The sequence below is a fragment of the Schistocerca gregaria genome, chromosome 10 (assembly GCF_023897955.1).
Source record: "Schistocerca gregaria isolate iqSchGreg1 chromosome 10, iqSchGreg1.2, whole genome shotgun sequence".
Classification (NCBI taxonomy): Eukaryota; Metazoa; Arthropoda; class Insecta; order Orthoptera; family Acrididae; genus Schistocerca; species Schistocerca gregaria.
The window spans coordinates 198,610,252-198,632,380 of NC_064929.1; the positions used below are offsets into that span (position 1 = coordinate 198,610,252).

General features: G+C 41.2%; 1 protein-coding gene across 1 annotated transcript; it reads right to left on the reverse strand.

Annotated features, from left to right (window-relative positions):
- Positions 1-2,384: 2,384 nt before the first annotated feature.
- LOC126293621 (peroxisomal membrane protein 11C) lies at positions 2,385-22,125 on the reverse strand. The gene is made up of 5 exons (XM_049986902.1): positions 21,695-22,125; positions 21,431-21,609; positions 21,155-21,223; positions 20,807-20,939; positions 2,385-6,634 (listed from the first exon to the last, which is right to left on the reverse strand). Exons 1-5 carry the CDS (start codon positions 21,923-21,925, stop codon positions 6,557-6,559), a joined length of 690 nt encoding a protein of 229 aa, XP_049842859.1. The 5' UTR covers positions 21,926-22,125; the 3' UTR covers positions 2,385-6,556.
- Positions 22,126-22,129: the final 4 nt, after the last annotated feature.

Genomic DNA, 22,129 nt, shown 5'->3' on the forward strand with positions numbered 1-22,129 from the left:
GAAGACTTGGCACTTCACTTCTGACCACCAAGGTCTCCTGATCCCACATCCTACAATTTTTTCTTGTGGTGGTTCAAGATGCAGTTTACATATCACCTTTTCCCACAGATTTGAGTGACCTAAGAAAATGCACACTGCTGCAGTGAACTCAGTCATGCTAGACATTTGTCATCGAGAGTGGGATGGGAGAGATGTGCAGAATCTAAATAATTTAGTAACAACTCACCGGATAGTAGAAGTGTAGAGTTATTGGCAGGCACGTTTAAGATAGAAAACTTGCTAGCTTTCGGTCAAATCCTTTTTGAGCTTGAATCTTTTTCTGAGCTAGAGTATGTACACACCACACGCATGCATGTATGCATGCACACACACCTGTGCAGTTACACTGTGGGGCTGATTACCACATGCTGTAACTACACTCCTGCATTTTGATTGGGGTGAATGGCCATCACAAAACTGTGGCCAATAGCAGATTTGCTGACCTGGTGGTGGAATATGCTGCCAAGCACCAAAAACTATTTCAATGGCTGTGCCATCTGAATCCTTCGCAACACCACCAGCTGTTCTGAACTACCTAGATGGGAGTTGTCCTTCAACACAACATTCATTTCTGTAATCCTCCTTGACTCAATCTCCACTAGCTCCCTGCCCCCCCCCCCCCCTTCAATCCCAAGACACAACATCACCTGGCCTGCACCTCCATCCTCTTTCCCATGGTCTTCCCTCCCTTGGTTCGGTCACCAATCCACTACTGCATGCAATCATCACGTGCGGCACAAACTAAATAGCGTTGGTCCACGTGTCCCATTCCTATCACGTGCATCTACTGCCTCTAACTGAGCCTTCAGCCACCCATCCGCAAACCTTCCTACGGTTCCTTCCACCTTTCTCTCCTCACCCACTCTACCCAAAACAACCCCTCATACTAGTCTACCTGCAGAATTACAGTCCCTGCACTGCTTACTAAGCCAGCATATTATAGCTGTATAGATAGGCGTGTGCGTGTGCGTGTGAGAGAGAGAGAGAGAGAGAGAGAGAGAGAGAGAGAGAGAGAGAGAGAGAGACCCCTTGGAAGAAAAAAAAAAACAACCTCTCTCACTAGTGGTCACATCCACGCAGTGAACATTCACCTCCAAGAGACCGTTGATCAATCTGAGGCTCTCCATAAATGGTCATTCAAGATGGATGGGAAAGTATGAGACCATGGTCCTACCTATAATTCTCTATTGTAGCTCTACTTGGGGTCTCACTATCAACTGCGGCACATACAGATCGTCGCTAATCAAGTTGTTTGACGGATTGTCAGTGCACCCAGATTAACAAGAAACATCAACATTCATCAATAACTAAACACTGATACTTCATGTGATCTCGTGAGAGATCGGTTTCTGCAATTACACGACAAAATAAACAGTGTACATCAAATCATATGACAGGTCAGGGATGCAAGCACATCATTCTCCTGAGCAATAAATCTCTTCGAGGCACCGAGATCTCTCATTGAACAAATATTATTCACGCCAACTTTTAACTAAATACAGAATATTTAACTACCCTAGACAATTACAGCACTGCAAGGGGCAAAAGGACGATGGCACTTGCAATACCCTTTCAAGACGATAAACAAAGATACATACTCATCTACTAAACAGTTAAGTAGAACTGCAAGAGAAACAGCAGTGAGACCTCATCTTATTTTACTGTAGGGAGCATGGAGGTGCAGGTAGGGGTCAGGACAAGGTTACATAAAAGTAATTGACAATGATTGATGTTAATATAAAGTCCACAGTTTTCTGTGTTCCTTGCTCAAAAGAATTTACATGCTTACAGTTGAAAACTTACACTTACTGTATATAAGTATCTTGTGTTTTAAATTAATATTACAATAAATTGTAAAGATTTTAATTTACATCTTGCAAACTACATTCTTTTAAAAAAATTAAAAATCTATGCAGCATAGTTTTTCTTTGTACTACAGACAATTTCACATTTGTCCTACCTGACATAAGATTAGAATATAAATACAACAGTATAAAAAGCTCATCCTGTATAAAGCTTCCGACTGGATTAGACATTCAATGCGCCAGCCTCTGAATCTCACAGAAATATAGCCTTCTTTGCACATTATTTGTGCTAAATTTCTTACTAGAAGACAATTAAGGAAGTTAACAGTAGATTTGTCTAAGTCTCAGTGTAAATATTGTTGCGTCGTGAAATGATTTGTTCCAACTGTCACAGCAACAAATTATAATCACACCATATGTTTTCATTAAAAGACGTTGCTTACTTTAAGCAATGTTACATTACGGTTAAATAAAAAAAATGGACAGTGTGACAATACAGAAAAGGTTTTCAGAAGGAGATTTAAATAAAACAAAAACTACTGCATATGAAAAAATAAAATTTATTTGTATACTAAAATTCACCTATTTTTTTTAACATGGTATTCTTATACATTGTACAAAATTGGGGACAATATCAGTGGAATGCTCTCAAGGTTGAGCAAATATTTTGTAAAGATAACTTTTTTCTGCTGAATACTTGGTACTAATGATAGATGCTGTCTGGAGAGTTAATGTTACTACCGTCACCACCAATATCACTTCCACCATACAATATTTCCAGACAGATGGCACGTGTATATATAAATGCATAGAGGCTGTTCCTTTTCACGACAATTTCCACCAACCTTATTACCTTACCAGTAGTGTTACAATAGTCACAGTAAAAGATCAGTTTAGAATACTGTATACAAACTGTAAACAGGCCTAATAACGACCAATGTCACTAAAGCAATCAGCTCAATATATACACACAACACAATACATGTATTTTATAGTCTTTCACAACTTCAATAAGTCTTTATTTTTAGGAATATTTTGTTTTATTTCAAAGTATTGCTACTGAGCACTGTGGACAATCCAAAAAACACACGAGACCATTTTCATACTACTAGCATGTGTAAGTACGACAACCTCTCTCTTTCGTCCTGCTGGCGTTAACAAGACTGGATGGAACACAGAGCAGCAGAACATGGAAGAATGGTAATAAGTAAACTTGATGTTTCTGAATATTGGTAAGGATGTCAACAGAATATCACATACAGGTATTGCACACTTAGGTTTAGCAGCTGTTACTCTCTCTGATACTGATGTCCGAAAGTTGGTTTAATTTGCATATTTCCATTCATTTGTCATGCAGAAAAATATTCAGAGACAATTCTACAATTAGAAATAAGATCAAATTTGTGGCAAAAGAAATAATTAGTTTGGCCCATTTGAAGACTTATTGCAGCAAAAGGTGTCACAACCATAAACTGTAAAAACAATACACAAAAAATAATTCTAGAAATACTTCAACTTTTTGGACTAATTCATCAACAAAAATTTAAAATATGGCAAGATTAAGCAACGAAGCACATATAGCAACTTTGTGTAACATTAAGTTCTAGGCTTGGAAGACCATAAATACATCATTTGAAGATTCAGTACACACAAACACATGCATGCACACACACAAACATAATTTTCTTGCTATTCCCCCACCCACCAAATCTTTACCAAAAACTGTTTTTGCAGGGGAAAAACTGAGTTAATTGAGTACATGTTCCACTGTACCGTAAAGGGTGTGGTAGTAAATTGTGTTACTGATAATGTCTGACGTATTCAAATTTGATAGACTACAACTTTTCTAAATATTTATTCACCGTAATTTTCACTCATTTCTGAAACTGAGTCAGCGTAGTCCAGTTCCTGCAAAGTACATTATCACGTGATTACTTTATTGTGATGTCAATGTAATAGGAAAAAATGAAACAGTAATGTATTTTCGGCATGTTAGTGTGAAAATAATAATCATTGCCTTCAGTCTGCTTTCAGTCAATTTAGTGAAAAAAGTAATGGTAGAAGTGGGTGTCAGCTAAGTGAAAACATTTCTCATGTTTGACATTTAATTTTTATAGTTCTACGACATTCACTTGGAACAAATGTAACTGGAAGAGATGTAGTTAATACAGAAATTGGAGAGACAACTGATAAGACCTAGAAAACAAAAGTGGTCCAGATGTTATGTGCAACATGGAACATGCTTGTCAGATTGATTGAAAATACAGTTATCTTTGACAAATTAGAATCTAAAAAGTATGTCAAATATATAAAAACAGGAAAGAGTACAATCACAAACATAAAATCAAGGCAATCAGTCTTTCATTAACATTGGTAACTTTTCCTGTTGCTAAAATTTGGTACACACATTAGTTAACAAAGATGAAGTAACTGGAACCCACATGCAAGGTTGAAAGGTGATTCCATAATTCATTAGAACAGTTGCGTACAATAGGTTCCAAGGACATACGACATTTCCATCATTTACATTCCCATTGTTCTTTTGTATTGGATTTGTACATTTACATATTACTTTTCAACTTTATTCACAACACTCTGCAAAGTACGACCTTAACCTTAGCTTGGTACTGGAAGGCCTTGGGTGGAGTACAAATTATGGAAGGTGTAAAACTCACCACTCACAATACAGTTATCTTACATTTGTTTGACACTTAACATGAGTGTTTCAAATAGCTCCGAGCACTATGGGACTTAACATCTGAGGTCATCAGCCCCCTAACATGAGGGTTTCACACTGCCTTCACTATATTATGAAAAGGATAGTGTTACTCAACATATATTGTAGCTGTGTTTGAGTTGTGCTTGTGTGTGTGAGTTTGTGTGTGTTGTCAATATTAGAAGAGGGCCATATGGCCGAAACTCTTATGTCTAGCAGTCCTTTTGTTGTGCCTGTCCACAACTTAACATCTCTCTATATGATGAGTGACAATCTATCCTTTTCACAATACTATCATTATTCCATACTGGATTTTCCACTGTTTCATTTGGCAATGCCTTCACTAGGTGTCAACACAACAGACTCTGCTTTCAGCATGTGCCTCTGGCTAGTCGAAAAAAATATAAAAATTAAAGACAGCAAAAGTTCCTGAGATTTTGGACAATGTCCTCCTGTTGAGTTAAAGTCATGTGTATCACAGGATATAGTGGGTTGGGTGGTGGAGGGGCAGCTAGATAGGACAACAGTGTGAGCCCAGCCCAAGACTGCTTTGTTTCTTAGGTCAGCAACTTTTTCAATCTACTTCATGTTTGTCTACAGCTCAATTTTGCAGTCAATGATTACCTTCTATCACTTGCATTATCAGGCTGTAATAGCTTCACTCATTCTTGTAATAAGCAATGACAAGAGAAAATATATTAAGCACATCCTGCAGTGACAACTGGATTTTAAAAAAGCAACAAGCTTACAATATACCTCTAACAGCAAAATTGATAACTTGTAATGATGAGGTGTATTTCTGATTTACATCTATATGTAAATATTGTTTTTGACATTTAAAAATCCGAAGCTGGTCACGGTGTGAATTAAAAATTTAGAATGTATATACAGGTGTGCAATACTTTAACTTAAAATTGCCAACCTAAATTGCCAATAGTATCTTGTGCTTGTAGATTTGAAAATTGCCATCACCTTTTTCCTTCTATTATTTACTTTAGACCACTAGCACTTGCCAACATTCCTTATCTGCATTGAGAACTAAAACTGGAAGACAAGCTCAAAAAATGTTACATTTGTTTTAGACATATGTAGACATTTTTGTACTATTCATATTTCTATACTATAGGAGATCTGTTAAAGGTCAGAGGTTGGCTTATACAACATTCTACAAACAATACAGATTTAAGTTCTGGTATGCTGTCAAATCGCTTCTGCCATTTTTTACTAGTTGTGGGGAAAGGGTTTGGTTTGAAGACCTACCTGTATGGTGTCTCTGGTGAGGCACGTAGTTTGCAGGTATCGAGAATGCAAATATAACACCTAACAGTTGGACATTTGAGCCCAATTAAGCAACCTCAAAACCTTCAAATGACATGCCTACACCAGAGACACCGCATGGACAGATCTTTAAACAAAATCCTTTGCTCACAACTAGAATGAGCTGGATTGACAAGATACCAGAATTTGAGAGGGAACTGAATACACTATTACCCAAGATGAAGTACTACATATGTGAGAAATCTGGAGGCATAGAAATTCAAAGGAAGTTTAGAGAAGCAAAGAGCAAGAAGAAGTTAATACGCTAGTTTTCAACCATACAGTAGCATGTCCTCTTCACTTCAAATCTGTAGCTCGTGCCTCAAGGAGCAATTTGCTGCATCAAGGTAGTTCACAGACTAAAGATTGCTACAAATGTGCAGAGCTAGCACATGTTAATGTTTATCATCAACCTGTGTCATTTGCCCACAAGCTCCAAACTATTTAAACACAAAATTACTTTACACCAAGAACAGGTAGATGCATCTTTTAAAGGTATTTTAGCGCTATTTACATTTGTATAATACTAGGCAACTGCCAGTTATCGAGAGCAGGTGCATCCAACACTTTTACTGAGACTAAAGATTTATGCTATGTATAACAGTCTGACTTTGTAGAGATCTGCAACAGTTGTTCTGTTTGCAGACGCTGCCCTATAGGAAACATCGGTTGAATGTGCTCAGGCCCTGCTGGCTCGGAATGATGTAACAGCCATGTAAAGACCGAGCAGAGATGACAGTGTTCCCACAGTTCCAACCTGAGGAAAGAAGATCATCAATATCACAAACACTCCACATGTTATATGATTTACACTTAATTAATATCATACACGCAAGGTTTGACTGAAAAGTTATGAGATTGGGTTTGGTACAAGTCATTTTCAGAAAGTAAGTTTACTAGATTTTTACTTTTTTTTCTTTCTTTTAGGAAAAGTGTATTTGAAAAAAAAAAAATGGAATACAGTTGATATAAGAGGCTTTTTTTTTTTTTTTAAGTAAGGTTCCATTTGAACATAAGTACACAACAAAAGGTTATTTCAAAAAAGTAAATTTATTTTCAGAAAGTACATACTTCACTCTATTTTTTGACATAGTTGCCAAGTTTGTTCAAACACGTATCACACCTCTCAACCAATTTTAATATAACCTCTACATTGAATCTTGCCACCTGCTCCAATAACCAAGAGTTCACTGCCGTTTTAATGTTGTCATCATCATTGTAACAGTTAACACTGAGGTGGTGTTTGAGGTGGAGGAACAGATGGTAATTGCTCGACACAAGACCAGGACTGTAGGGTGGGTGGTCTAACACTTCCCAGCCAAAACTGTCCAGTAAATCGCGGGTGATTTTGAATTTTTCACCCAGTTCAACTTTGAAACCTTGCTTATTGCCAAATTTCATGATTCTATGTCAAGGGGGTGCATCCCACAGGCTTTAATGAGTGTGTTTGCGAGTATCGACATACATTACGTAAACGCCTGTATGTTTTGATTGAATTGACTTAGAAGCTCCAATCTTTTACACTGCAAGGGGACTGTAGACCTAAGTATACTGAATGAGATACTACATTGTCTTAAAAATAGTCAACAAGTACAAGGCGTGTTTTTAGTAAGATGCGTCTTGTTGTAGATACTAGTAGTTTGCGCGCAATGGCAACGAGCGGCGCTGTGTACTGGCATGCCTTGGGAAAAACTGTGCTCAGTTTCAGCTCTGTAGCTAACCTGTACAGTTCTGTTCTGTGTTTTCAAAATTTTTAAGACTATCAACTCGATCGCCGCGTGTGAGGTTTGCTCTGTGATACGGTTTTTGTCAGCAAGGAACCTGTCAACTGCAGAAATTCGACAGATTTGTGAAGTGAATGGTGATACTGTTATGAGTGAAAGCAAAGTGCATAAGTGGGTACGAGAATTCAGAGATGGCTGTGACAACTCCATGATGAGGACCGCTCCGGTCACCCTTCTTTGATTACAGACGATTTGGTGGCTTCAGTTGAAGCGAGGATTCGTGAGAACAGGCGCTTCACAATAACAGGTCTCTCAAATGAATTTCCTGACGTGTCGAGATCAGTCCTTTACAACATTGTTTCTGAACCTTAAAGTTTATGAAACGGTGCTCCCTTAGGGTCCCGAAACTCCTAACAGAGGGCCACAAAAACCAAAGATTTGAGTATGCGATGAAGTTCTTGACTTGTTATCACAAAGGTTATGGCTTCTTGAATCAGATCGTAACTGGAGACCAAATATGGGGGAGGGAGGGGGGGGGGAGAGGAGAAGAGCAAAAGAGAAGGTAGATGGTCCTGTGCTGGATCACCAAGTCCAGGCAGCTGCAGTATGGCCTGGGCAGAGCAGGCAATGAAGTCTTCTGCCAACCTCTCAATGAGCTGATAAGGTTAAGCAGCCCTCCCTTTAAGAGAGTGGTAAAAGCCTGCTTCACAAATAAAATGTAAAACTAAGTTAGCCACTGAGGCATCATCTGACATCACGGGTAGCAAGTCAGGAAGACGACGAGTCTGCCGCAGGGTGACTAGGTTGGGACAAGCCAACAAAATCTGAACTATCATCAAACAGGCACCACATCGACAGTGAGGTGGGTACTCGCTACAAAGCAGATGACCACGAGTCAGCTATGTATGGTCAATGCAGAGCCGGTAAAGGACAGTAGAGTCCTTGCAGGAGGCCTGCATGGAGGACCTCCACAAATTAATAGTCTCCTTTATCACTTGTAGTTTGTTTGGTGAAGTCAGAGTGAGCCAATCCATATTCCAGGCACCTAAAACATGACAGTGTAATACAGATCGGAAGTTTGTTTCCGGAATACCGATCTCAAGAGTAAGTTTTCTGGTAGCCTGTCTGGCCAGGCTATCAGTAAGTTCATGCCTCAGGATTCTTATGTGGCCTAGAGAACAGATAAAGGTCACTGAGCATCCACGCTGTTCAAGGGCATGCAGGAAATCCTGGATAGCAATGACCACAGGGACAGTTAAGAGCTTGAAATCACTCCAGATGACGAAGGACCCACCAGCTACCAACTCCGCAGTGGAAACACTGCAGTCATCCAACAAGAATAGGAGTTCAGTATTTCCCACATGAATACAAGCAAAGCCTACATGAACAGCAACCACTGAGCCATCAGAGTAGACAACTACTGAACCCTGAGGATGAGCTAAGGATGGAGAAAAATTGGCACCAAAGGTTCTCGGGATGAACCGAGTTTATTGGACCTGGTGGTAGGTGAAGACGAAGCTGTGGCTGAGGGATGCACCATGCAGGTGTATGGAAGTTGGTCCAGAGGAGAGGTGGAAGAGGAAACAAATGACGTGCAGAGAGACTGGATGCAGATTGTGATGGTAATTCCTGATCAGGGCCGCCACTGTAGGAGATGGATAACAGGGTTTGGAAAGAGGAGATGGTAGTTCAGATGCTTAGGGGAGCTATGAACGTGGGTAGCATAATTGACAAGCTCTTGCTGGCACCTTACCAGCATTGGAGGGACCCCAGCCTCCACAAGAAAGCTGTTCACAGGGCTACTTCGAATGGCTCCTGTTGCAAGTTGAGCCCCACAGTGGTGTATTGGATCCAATATCGGCACTGTTGAGGGGGTAGGGGGTGATGCTGAACCATATTCCAGATTCTCACAATCAAGGTGGAATTGTATCAGGGCTTTGTAAAGCTGCAGAAGGATCACTTTCGCTTAAGCTGGTGAAGATGGGGAACTGGTGAAGATGGGGAACCCATGTAAACCGAGAATCTAAGACTAATCCTCAAAAGCGATGTGAGACCAGCATATTGAGTAGCTGGTCAGACGTAAAGCTCAGGTAGTGGGTGAATGGTACGACATTGACAGAAGTGTATGACAAAAGTCTTGGAGGTAAAAAATCGAAAGTCATGGGCGAGGGTCCGTGCTGCACCTTTTATATGGCACCTTGCAATCAATGTTCAGCAACAGCCACATTAGAAGAGAAATAGTATGGGCAAAAGTCGTCAGCATACAAGAAGGGTGATACTGAGGACCCACAGCTGCTGCTAGAAAATTGATGGCTACAAGGAATAGAGGGACACTCAGTACAGAGCCCTAAAGGACCCTATTCTCTTGAAAATGGGGGTACTGTGGACAGCACCATCTCAAACCCGGAAAATATGATGCAACGGGAAGTTTTGGATGAAAACTGGGCCCAACTCTGGAGACCTCATTCATGTACAGTAGCAAGGATGAGGTGTCGCCATGCAGTGTCACAAGCCTTTTGGTGGTCGAACAAGACAGCTACAAGGTGCTAACATCAGGCAAAAGCTGTTCAAATGGCAGGCTCCAGGTACACCAGACTATCAGTTGTGGAGTGGCCTTGGCAAAAACCACAGAGCCGGAAAACCCCTGGGACTCAAGGAGCCAACACAACTGCCAGCTCCCTATGCATTTAAGCAACTTACAAAGAACACTGGTGAGACTTATTTGGGCAATAGCTGTTCATCTCTAGAGGGTACTTACCTGCTTTCAGTATTGGAACAATGATGGTTTCTTGCCATTGCGATGGGAACTCCCCTCGCTCCAGATGCTGTAAAAGATGGCAAGGATATGACATTGACAATCCCCTGGTACATGTTCACCCAATTATTGGTGCAGTCTGGTCCTGGGGCAGTATCAGGAAAGTGGGCTAGGACACTGACGCATTCCCACTCGCTGAACAGAGCATTATATGGTGCCAGGCAGCAGGCAGTAAAAGATAACTGCTTTCACTCCACTGCTTTAGGACACGAAAGGCAGGTTGGTAATTTTCAGATGCTGATGCTTGAGCATAGTGCAGAGCAAAACATTTCATATGGTGCCTGCATCAATGCAGCCAATGCCATTTAAGGTAATACCAGGTACACCTGCAGATGTTTGGTATCCATACAGACATCTGAACTTAGCCCACACCTGTGAAGGGCAGGCATGTGGTCCGCTGGTTGAAACATACTGTTCCCATCATTCTCGCTTCCATTAGGTGGTGCACCAGAGCGTGGAGCTGCTTAAAGGCAATGAGGTGCTCCATACATGGGTGCCACTTATGGCATTGGAGAGCCCATCTGCGATCTCGAATGGCCTCTACAATTCCCCGAGGACCACCAAGGTGCTGTCCTTCATTGGGGCAGGCCAGTGGAACAGGGGATTGTTAAATCAGCTGCCGAAACAATGGCTGTAGTTTTATTCTAGACCACTCATTGGTATCTGTTGAGAGCCCATCTGGGCATGCATCCAGGGGAGTTACACTGAAGGAGGAACAGGAAGATAGGGAAGTGGTCGTAACCACACAGCTCATCATGGACTCTCCAGTGGGTGGATGGGAGGAGACAAGGGCTGCAAACGGAAAGGTCTATGGCTGAGAAGGTTTTGTGCGGCACACTGAATTGTGTAGATGTAAGGGTATCCATATTCAAGAGGCAAAGGTCAAGTTATGCCAATAAATTTTCAGGGTCTCTACCACAACTAATGACCATGGCTCCATTTCACAAATGGTTATGGGTGTTGAAATCACCCATTAAGAAAGGTGGGGGGAGCTGAGAAATCAATGCAAACACTAAGTCCTGAGACACTGACCCCAGCAGAAGAGGGCTCAACATTGCAGATGGTAATATCCTAAAATGTCCTTGCCCGAACAGTCACAGCCTCCAAAGGTATATTAAGAGGCCCAAGTTCACTATATGGAGTGTCTAGAATATATATGTAAACTCCGCTTCACACCCTGTAATAGAAGGCACGATTCAAATAATATCCGCACTATCCACGAAGGGCTGGGGTCTGAGCTGCTGGAAACCAAGTCTCTGAAGGGCGAATCAGAAGGCAGGTGATGTGCTTGAAAGATGTAGCTATCCAGGTGTTGGTAAAACTGCTACAATTCCACATGAAAATAATGTTGTTGATGTACTGTGATGCCATGAAGGGACCAAGGGGGCACATTATGCCATAGAGTCACCTGCTGCCACTAGTCGAGGGGTTATGGCATCAATATACATAGGTTCTGGGTTCCATTGTGTGGTGTGGACTGAGACCTGCGGGGACACCAGAATCTCCGCCTCAGCAACAGGAATGGAACAGGCAGGATCTGGCGGTGTGGAAGACACAGGAATGTCCTTCTTCTTAGAGGACTTTTTCTCATCTTTCCTCTCCTTAGAGGGTTTGGATGATTGCAAGGGCTTCTCTGAATCAGTTTCAGGCAAGGATGATGATTGCAAAGCCCTGCAGTGAGCAGCCTATGGCTCCTGCGGCCACTAGCTGGTGTAGCGTTGCAGACCACGGGAAGCCTTGAAAGAACTTGTCCCGAGGGACCCCTTCCTGGCGAGAGAGCCCGGATGAAGGTGATGTGTCTCTGGATGACAGATGGGGATTAATGTTCTTAGTGGGTGGGATGCCATCAGTCCCAAAGAACATGCGGGGAAAGCACCAAGACAGATGCCCCAGACCATCATGGGGGCAGGTATGGTTGAGCAGCCCTGAGGGCCCACTGTAGGAAGTGTGAGGGGATGAAGCATCATCATCAAAGAGGGCGACATTGTCATAGCTGCAGTGTATGACATTATTTGACACGCTGGGTGCAATTGCTCATGCTTCTTCCTGGCCTCTTGGTAACTGAGTTTGTCCAGAGTCTTGTATTTCTGTATTCTTGCATTTTCTTTTCTCTCAAGAAAACTGTGCAATCTGGTGGGCAGGGAGAATAGAGCTTTCCATGGTCGACACAGATGAGGGAGGTGTTTGTTTTGTGGTATTTCAGGGCACAAAAACAACTAAGATCATATGCACCCTCATCAGAACCTTAGAACACTAATATGAAAAAGGAGTTCGAAGCAACTACACGTTAAGCCCTATTGTTGGAAGAAAAGGGGGGTAAGGACAAGACTTCCTTTTAGAGGAAGGTCCATAAAATATGCAAGAGAGACAACGGAGGTACCGAACTTAAGATGAAATGTCCTTCGCCATATTGCTACAACAGATAAAAAGTAAAATACGGTTGACAGCCCGCATGTCATTCGCTAAAATGGCCGATAACTCAAACGGCAAACATACATTGGAATGTAAGAGGTTAAAAAAAAGGGCATTCGGTCAGCAAATGGGAAACTGCCGAAGGTTGATGACAATCAGCACAAAGTAGTGGGGATGAACACTTAACAAATGATGATGGCTAAAACAACAGGCGAGAGGGCTTAGAGGAGGTCAGCCAAGAAGACGGGATAGGTTTAATTCCCTGGAGCTTGTTCCCGCAAAGGAAAGACCAGTGATGATGCCTGCTCACAGATAGCAACACAGAGATCATCAAGAGGAATGAGAGATGGTGGTGGTGGTGGTGGTGGTGGTGATTAGTTTGTGGGGCATTCAACTGTGCGGTCATCAGCGTCCATACAAAGTCCCAATTTTTACACAGTCCAATTTTTTTTCACAGTCTAATCTAGCCACTGTCACGAATGATGATGATGATGAAATGATTAGGACAACACAAACACCGAGTGCCAGGGCAGAGAAAAATCCAAAACCCGGCCGGGAACTGAACCTAGGACCCCGTGATGCAGAGGCAGCAACGCTAGCCACTAGACCACATCGGAAGGAATGGAAGAACTAGCGGGCTGAGGTAGCAGGACTGCAGCCTCGTTTCCCATCAGACCGAGGTGACCAGGGACCCACATAAACATCACATTTCTTGAAGGCTTTGTGGTTGACAGATGAAAACTCTGATGTCTGTGGGCCGAAGGGACGTACCGAGTCTTCGCGGGAGTATTCCTTCTGACCTTTCTCAAAAATGGTTCAAATGGCTCTGAGCACTATGCGACTCAACATCTGTGGTCATCAGTCGCCTAGAACTTAGAACTAATTAAACCTAACTAACCTAAGGACATCACACACATCCATGCCCGAGGCAGGATTCGAACCTGCGACCGTAGCAGTCGCGTGGTTCCAGACTGAGCGCCTAGAACCGCGAGACCACCGCGGCCGGCCTCTGACCTTTCTGACCTGCCGGTTGTGTAGCAGGCGATTTTGATGCTCTTGGTGAAAATTTGTGGACTCGTTGCACAGCTGGAGGAAAATGAGATGAGGATGCAGCTGTGACAATGGGTGATTTTACAACCACGGTGCCGATGTTGAGGTTTCAAGTCTGCGTGTGTGTTCTCCATGCAGCGAGGTTTATCGAGAACGGTACTTTGAGTGCCAGATGGTAAAACGCAGGGCTTTTGACTGGCCAACAACTAATGCAGCTTATGAGTGAAAGGGTAAGGCACTTTTTCCTTCACTCTGATCTCCTGGACGACCCACTCATTGCGATACACAGGAAATTCTTGCGATGCTGCTGCACGGTCACCATTGCAATTAATACAGTGGGGAGGAAGAGGCGGGCAATTGCCCTCACGAGCATCCCTAACACAAGTAAAACATTTGGCCAGGTTTTGACAGGACAGTCAAATGTGGTTATAACATTGGTAGCAGCATTGGGTTCAGAATGTACACTTGGACTGTGATGATTTCATAGCCTGCTTCGATCTCTGATGGAAGCACTACTCTATCAAATGTGAGAAAAACGGTGTATGTACGCACTAAGGATGCATCAACCTATTTCATGATCTGATGGACTGCAGCGACACCCTGATCAGAGAGGTAAGTTTTGATTTCTCCCTCGGTTATACCATCATGCAGTCTATTGTAAACAACACCAAGTGAAGAATTCAGCATTTGATGGACCTTGACACAAACAGGATAACCATAGAGGAGCAAAGCTGCAAGCAGTTGTTGTGCTTGAGAATCACAATTAGTCACCCCCCCCCCCTCCCTCCCCCACAGCCACTCATTGTTGCCAAGCCTCAAAAAACAAAAAACCGCAGTCCGTTATGGTCACAGTACACTTACTTTTTAGCATGTCTCGTAAAATGAATTAATGATTTGATCAGTAAGTGTTGTTAAAACTGTTCAAAACAGTCTGCTTGGGCACTGATACACTGTTGCCAATGTGATTCCCATGCTGCAAAGGCTCCGTGGAAGTCAGCTGCTGTAACCTCTTTCAGAGGCACCGTGACAGCCCATCGATTGGTGGGAAAAATCATAAAAAAATGTGACTTTTCAGGTTTCTCTTAAGCTCTGGGAACAGATAAATGTTTGGTAGGTTCCTATAGGGGTTGTGCGGTGGCTGTGGCAAGGTCAAAACCCCTATCCAGGCCGGGCAGGTGGTCACAACAAAGGTGGTTTAGACTGAAATGTTGTTATGGTAGACACCTGTCATGACAAAAGCTCAAGAACAGCTTTTGCACCATACATGATCCTCACTGCTCAGAGCTCAGATGCGACTGCTCCCCAGGGCATTGCTTAGTTTAGATCCCCAACACAAATCCCCTGCTGGGGCGTATCCTGCTAGCAACTGGAGTGCTGTTTGGTAGTCAGACTCATTACTTTACGAACAAATCCTGTACACAGCTCTTTAAATAATCTGTCATACTGACAACAGACCAGTAGCACATTTTCTCCCTCTTATGGACTTTCTAGTCAGTAATCAATCACAGTTCGAAAATATCCATAAATATAGGGCGTTTCAAAATGAATATGTAGGTTTTAAGGCTTTGTAGCATTTTTTACATTCAACTCACAATTCTAAATACATCAAATGAAAGAGCAAGTCAGATGGTTTTGTTTGTATAACTGTGCACAAATGGAAGACTATGGAATGACAAAGAGTGAGGACGTGTTGAACAAATGAGAATCTTTCATGCACACCCCCAATAAATCAATTTGGAAGGCAAGTCATGACTTAGCAATTCTGGTGATGTCTGTGTGGAGACTTAAGGAGACACTTACAACTATTTCGTTATTGCCAACAGTTTTTACAAGCTCTAAAGCCCACATTTACATGCCAACTTTGCAAACAAAATGTTGCTGCATGACTAGGACTGTGCCGTCGTCGGTATCAACATTTTACATAAGTGGAAATGCAAACACACAAAATGTGTGTATCTGGGGTCATCAAATCCCCACAAGATGGTACTGATACCACGAAGCTTCCCTAAATTGAATGCTTTTAGTGCCATATCTTGGCAGAAAGTTTATGGGCCTTTCTTTTTCATTGAAACAACTGTAACTGTTGTTTCTGATGTTATGCACTACAAATGTGGCTCTTCCCTGAATTTAAAGAAGCTGAAGCACAGAACTTTATTTGGCATCAACATAGTGCACCACATCACTGGCATACCTCAGCACAAGATTGGTTAAACAATATCGTACCTGACTGGAGGAGCCAGATGACACGAGCGTGTTTTGCCTGACCTCCATATTCACACACGATCTGATGACATGTGATTTGCACCTTTGGCAGTTCATAAAGGATAATCTGTATGTGCCTCCACTACCAGCCAATCTACCCCAACTTAAGAAACAGCATTGTTGCAATGATTATTCCAGCTACACTGATCAAGGTTTGGGAAGACCTCATCTATCGCCTATGTGTGACGAATGGTACCCACATTGAACATGTGTAGGGAAACTGTTTGATTTTCTTTCATTTGAGGTATTATCTATAATTGTAAGTTGACTGTAATACATGCCACACAGTCTTAATATCTTCATTTTGAAAGAACTTTTATAACACTAGAAGCAGCAACAATTTCCACTATTCATTACTCAGCCATAATATGGTACAGAAAGGAATGAGATACTTAGCCATAAAAATCTTTGACCAAATCTGCAGTGAGGAAATATTAGTAGGTAATAAACTCCTAATACTCTATAGAAGAATTTCTGAATGGAACATTCAAATATCAAACTAGCTAGATACACTAAAAACAAAGATGATCTGACTTACCAAACAAAAGCGCTGGCAGGTCGATAGACACACAAACACAAACATACACACAAAATTCAAGCTTTCGCAACCAACAGTTGCTTCTTCAGGAAAGAGGGAAGGAGAGGGAAAGACAAAAGGATGTGGGTTTTAAGGGAGAGGGTAAGGAGTCACTCCAATCACAGGAACGGAAAGACTTACCTTAAGGGGAAAAAAGGACAGGTATACACTCGGGCGCGCGCACGCACACACACACACACACACACACACACACACACACACACACATAGACACAAGCAGACATTTTTCCCACGTGGAATCTTTCCCTCTATTATATTCATAGCTAGATACACTGTTGAACACAAGCAAAACACAGGTCAACTAGTAAAAGAAATGTCCCATCAAAATTCTTAAGAGCTGCAAGTTGCCTCTCAACAGCAGAGAAAAATATATATATATATATGTAGAATATTTCTACCTCTACACCTGAACTCTGAAAGCTATCATAGTGTGTGGCAGAGGTTACATATTGCTCTAGTATTCTCTGTCACTCTAGTTTCAGTCACTCTAGTTTCAGTCACTCTAGTTTCAGTCACTCTAGTTTCAGTCACTCTAGTTTCAGTCACAAATGATGGCGGTCAAGTTCAGGCTCGTTCTGGACACCATGCATTCTTCGACAGCCTATGAACTTTCGGTAGTGTTTTGAGCACTCTGCTATGAATGTTGTATGCAGTGTTGTTGTTTAATGTAATTGTAGTGTGTTATTTAGTGAATTTTTATTCTACTTGTTGCAAGTTGTCATCACTGATGGCTGTGGTAAGCAACAAATTCTACATAAGCAAGTGTGAAATATTTTGGAGGATACACGCTTCCACCAAGCACAAAGCTTGTGAATGCCCTTACAAAAAGTGTCGCTTGAAACTGACAACAACACAGTCCCTGTCTGCAACTCAACCCGCGCGAACTGCCATTGTTTGTGGATTTATAAACTACGACAGGCCATTTGTGCCCTAACCTCAATAAGTATGTCAGTAGCACCTGTTGTGAGCTGTTGTGGCAAGTTATGATGACAGACCACCTAATTTTACAGCCCATAAACCCAACAATGTTTTCATTTTGATCGCAGGACGACTATTAAGCGTATGACACAATAGCCACCTTAATATACTAGGTACAAATATGTCATGAAACTGAATTATTGGAGAGAAAACAAGTTAGTTTGCAGGAGAAAATACAGACACATAGAATAAATAAATTGACACTGAGTCCTCGTTTTCTGTTTTTCCATTGTTTTGGCACTTCTGTTGCCATGGGTGAACCCATCACTATAACCTGTATTTAATATTTACTTTCATTAGCTTTGCCAACTCATCCTAACTGTCTCCTTCCCAACTAACTTAGATCTCAGGCTACAGTACAGAAGTGAATATTCTGCCTTCGAGACAAAGTAATTAATTAATTAATTCAAAAGTACTGTTTAAATTAATAAAAGAATCACCTGCAAGCAGTAAAAGAAGAAAATGATGAAAGGGCTGCCGACACAATGCGAATATTTGTATTTTTTGTCACCATAACCTAGATTCTGAATTTAGACAAAATCATAATATTGTCAATAAGGGGCAAAAGCAGAATGTGAAGGAAAGGCTGTCCACAAAATAAGATTAATTCATATGTTAATGGCATAACCAACTCTTTATGGGCTGCCTCGCACTTGATATGGAAAGACACTGCCAGCATTTGCATTTGCTCTGTACCGTGAACAAGAGTAAGCATGAGCTTAAATAACAGCCAACAACACGTGGGCAGATGGTAAGGCTCTCCACGGTGACCAACAGTAGTTTAATGCTTAAGCAAGAAATCGCAAATTTTAAAGTTTGTTCCAGTTCTACTATAAAACAACACAAATAATAATTATAACCAATTAAATCTCCAGAAATTTACAATTATTTAAAATTCAGGTAACTGTTGTCCCATTCATTTATTTAAGCTCATGCAAAGAACCAACCATGCATAGTTACCAACCGCGCACAGGCAGGGTGACAACTCCAGCGAGCGATCAATGGGTATAAAAATCTGTTTATTTATGTAACTTTGACTAATTGTTTGTAGATTACGTACATGATTACTTACTAATATTATAACTTTACAGTGTAAATTGCCCTGAAGATGACCCTATCACGCGTTGAAACCTGTCGGCGGCAAAATAAAAAATGCGACTGTGACTGTCATTTTGAATAATTGATTATAAATAAATTAATCGCTGTTGTCTCCACACAACTATGTTGTCTAAAAACTCAGGGACATGTACTCAGTTGTGTCTATGGTCCTTACACCTCCCTGCCTCTCATTGGCAGCTGCTAGGCTAGCGGCAAGCATTGGTGGCAGCACTGATTGCAAGCTGAGAAGAGTGGTACGGAGGGCAGAAGCAGTAGGAATAAGGGAGTAGAGAAGCAGTACATGTACTCATCTGCAACCAGCCAGCAACAATGCATGACACCTCAGTAAACAAAGCATTTAATCTATTAAGACAAAAAATGAGATTTTTCCGATGTTTTTTTCAAACTTAACTGATGTGTTTGAAATTCCCTGATTTCCAGAACCTGTGGCAACACTGAATGTGGTAAACTGTCTAATATCCTTCTGGAGTCTAGGAAGATGGAATCTACCTGTTCTATTGCTTCCATGTCATGTATGGGAAAACAAGCTGTGTTTTAGAATTTTTTTTTTCACCCCTCCAGTTGATTCTTTGAGAAGCCTGCTTTCCTCTAGTTCTGTTGAAAGTGCATTTGAAATGGAAGCAGCAGAATAGTGCAGGGTCCTTCCAATGAGTGTGTCTCTAACACATCTACAAATAGATTTATGCAGTGGTTTCATATTAAATTAGGTGTGGTGTGCATTCCTAATTGTTAGCCAAATGTGTCAGACTCTACTTATAGCTCAGAAACAATCTAATAAAAAAAATCAAGTATTTATGCCTGCTGACATATTTAATTAAATTATGGTATAGATTAGCTGCCACTATTTTCACCAAATGTTAAACAACACTTCCTGCATTTGCTAACAATCTTCTTCTTATATGTGTGCATCAAATATAAACAACAAGCGATACCTCTCATCTCATATGCTATAATCACGCATTTCGTTTTCTAATAGCACTGTGACACTTTATCGAAGGCTTCCCATAACTTAATAAATAACAAGTCTGGCATCACTAGGTACTCTCTTCTTAACCTGAAGAATTTTTTGTGCATGACAAGTAACAAACTAAATAAAAAGTAGTAGTTAATCATACAAACTACAAAGTGATAAATAAAAGTGTTATGATAACGGAAATTCCAGTGCGAAAAAGCACACAAAAATGAGGAAAGAAACTTACCAGTAGTAACCCTGTTTATTAACGCCCTTTTCTATGAAGTATATAGTGGCTGAGAGGGGAAAAACACTAATATTTGCTGCTTTGTGTTTTCTTACCGCTTTGTGATGTACATGTAAGTTTAATGGGGTCAACTGAAGCCACCCATACCAGACGTCAGTTTCATCTTATGCTATAATGGTGTTGTGGCATGTGACAGCATACATGGGTTAAACTTTACAAAGGGCTATTGGGCAAGTCTAAGACGGCGAAACAGATGAATTGTGAGTCAATGTTTCATTTTTTTTCATTTTCATGGGGCTAGGGAGGTGGGTGGCCAAAGATAAGTGATTAGTTTGTATTGTCAAAAGTAATGACACATTTACTCTTAATCATACATGCATAGATGTTGCCAACAACTGTGCATGGACAGCCCATTGTAAACTTTAGCCCACCATGTAAAAGAGAAAGAGTAGAACAATGACAATATTATTATGCATCTATAATATTTTTCTGAATGTGAGCTGTATCATCAGTTGACGAAGCCAAAAAATGTCAATAAGTAACCTTCGCTGTAGCGACATACTGGTCTGTAGCATTGGCCAAGTTTAGGTTAGGTTGAAAGGTAATAATGTGGTTTGGAATTTGCAAGCTGCATTGCAGATTTCAGTTAATATGCTTCAAGTTCTTGGTATCCCAATTTTCTTAGACATTAAAATAAAGAACTAGCCCATCAAAAATAAGATAATGAGTTAATGAGTACAACTGTGATGACCAGGGTGGGATGGCATACTAACCTGCAACCTACTTAGGCGACTCGACCATAGGAAGCCAGGAGGAAGACAATGTATAGCATGGATCAGGTCTATCACATTACGGACAGCACTCAGAACTTCACGTCGTCTCTTTGCTGCCATACCAACTGCATCCCTGTTGATTACATCATAGGCTGACATTTACTAGCAGTTGTGAAGGAACAAAAATGTTTCAATGTGTTGTGGATACAGCACACATGCACAGCAACCAAAACATTCTTCAAAAATAAAAGAAACCATGTTTCATGTTTCAAAGTCTTTCTGCATGTATGGATTGTCTATGAAGAAGAGAGATAATTAACTAGGTTTTCTAATTTGTTGAATACTTACTTGTGCTCTGAGTCTACTTCCTTCAGAGACTTTTTTCGCTTATTCATATTTTTGATGGTTCTAAGTGACCTGCATTGTTTAAAGAAAGGACAGAGTTAGTACAATTTTCTTCACAGGCAGAAGTATACTAACAGATGGAATGCATAGAGATGACACTCTTCCACAAGACAAAACATGCAACAGCTTGTACAAGTCAATAGTTTGATTCACACTACTACTGGCACATGACTTCTCTTCTTGATTAAAACTTTTATTCGTGTTCCTTTTAGTACTTACTTCATCAGTGACAAGGCCAGTGAGATAACCCAGCACCAAGTGCTACATACAGCCCATGGTTCACTCCGAACATTAATGTAATTGTTATCTGCCAGCCACTCTATGTGTTCAATTGGAAAGAACGCTTGGTCTACCAAATTCCTGAGCACATTGAAAAATCTGAGATAGACATCACGTTCCTAAAATGCAGTCGTTAGAGTTTCAGTCAGCATCTGTTTCCAAATAAATTTCATGAGAGTGGAATTAAATATCATATATACTAACCTGTGCACCAAGACCATACTCCAGTGTACAACTTAGTTGTGGGAAGTCATCGAACAGCCGTAATATAACACGACAGTTACTCAGTTGACTGCCGAAAGAATTTAATTTTTCCGATGCAGATTCCGATTTAACCAACGCAGATGTAAGTTTAGCGGCGTAACATAGCGTCCTTATCATTTTGTCTTTTCCAGTGGGAGTCTCCAAAAACTCTGCTATTTCGGACACGCTCATTGTAGCCTTTCGTCGCAGCACCGAATTCCTAAGCTGTAGACAGTTAACGGTACTCTTGAACACCTTGTGATATCGTTCACATTATTGGAATGCCTACGTAGGTAAGCACCAAGGTTAAATTCCGTAAAGACTTGGAGAAGCAAGGCCGTATCATTGACAACAAAGACATCTTTGGAACACGCGTACTTCCGCGTTACTATGGTA

Bases quoted from the DNA above. Each gene is read 5' to 3' on its own strand.
- LOC126293621 (XM_049986902.1), bottom strand. From the start codon at position 21,925: ATGAGCGTGTCCGAAATAGCAGAGTTTTTGGAGACTCCCACTGGAAAA. The intron at 21,224-21,430 runs GTAAGTACTAAA...TAAACAATGCAG, and splicing joins CTGGCCTTGTCACTGATGAA to GTCACTTAGAACCATCAAAA. The intron at 6,635-20,806 runs GTTAGTATGCCA...TTCTTTCCTCAG, and splicing joins GTCGCCTAAGTAGGTTGCAG to GTTGGAACTGTGGGAACACT.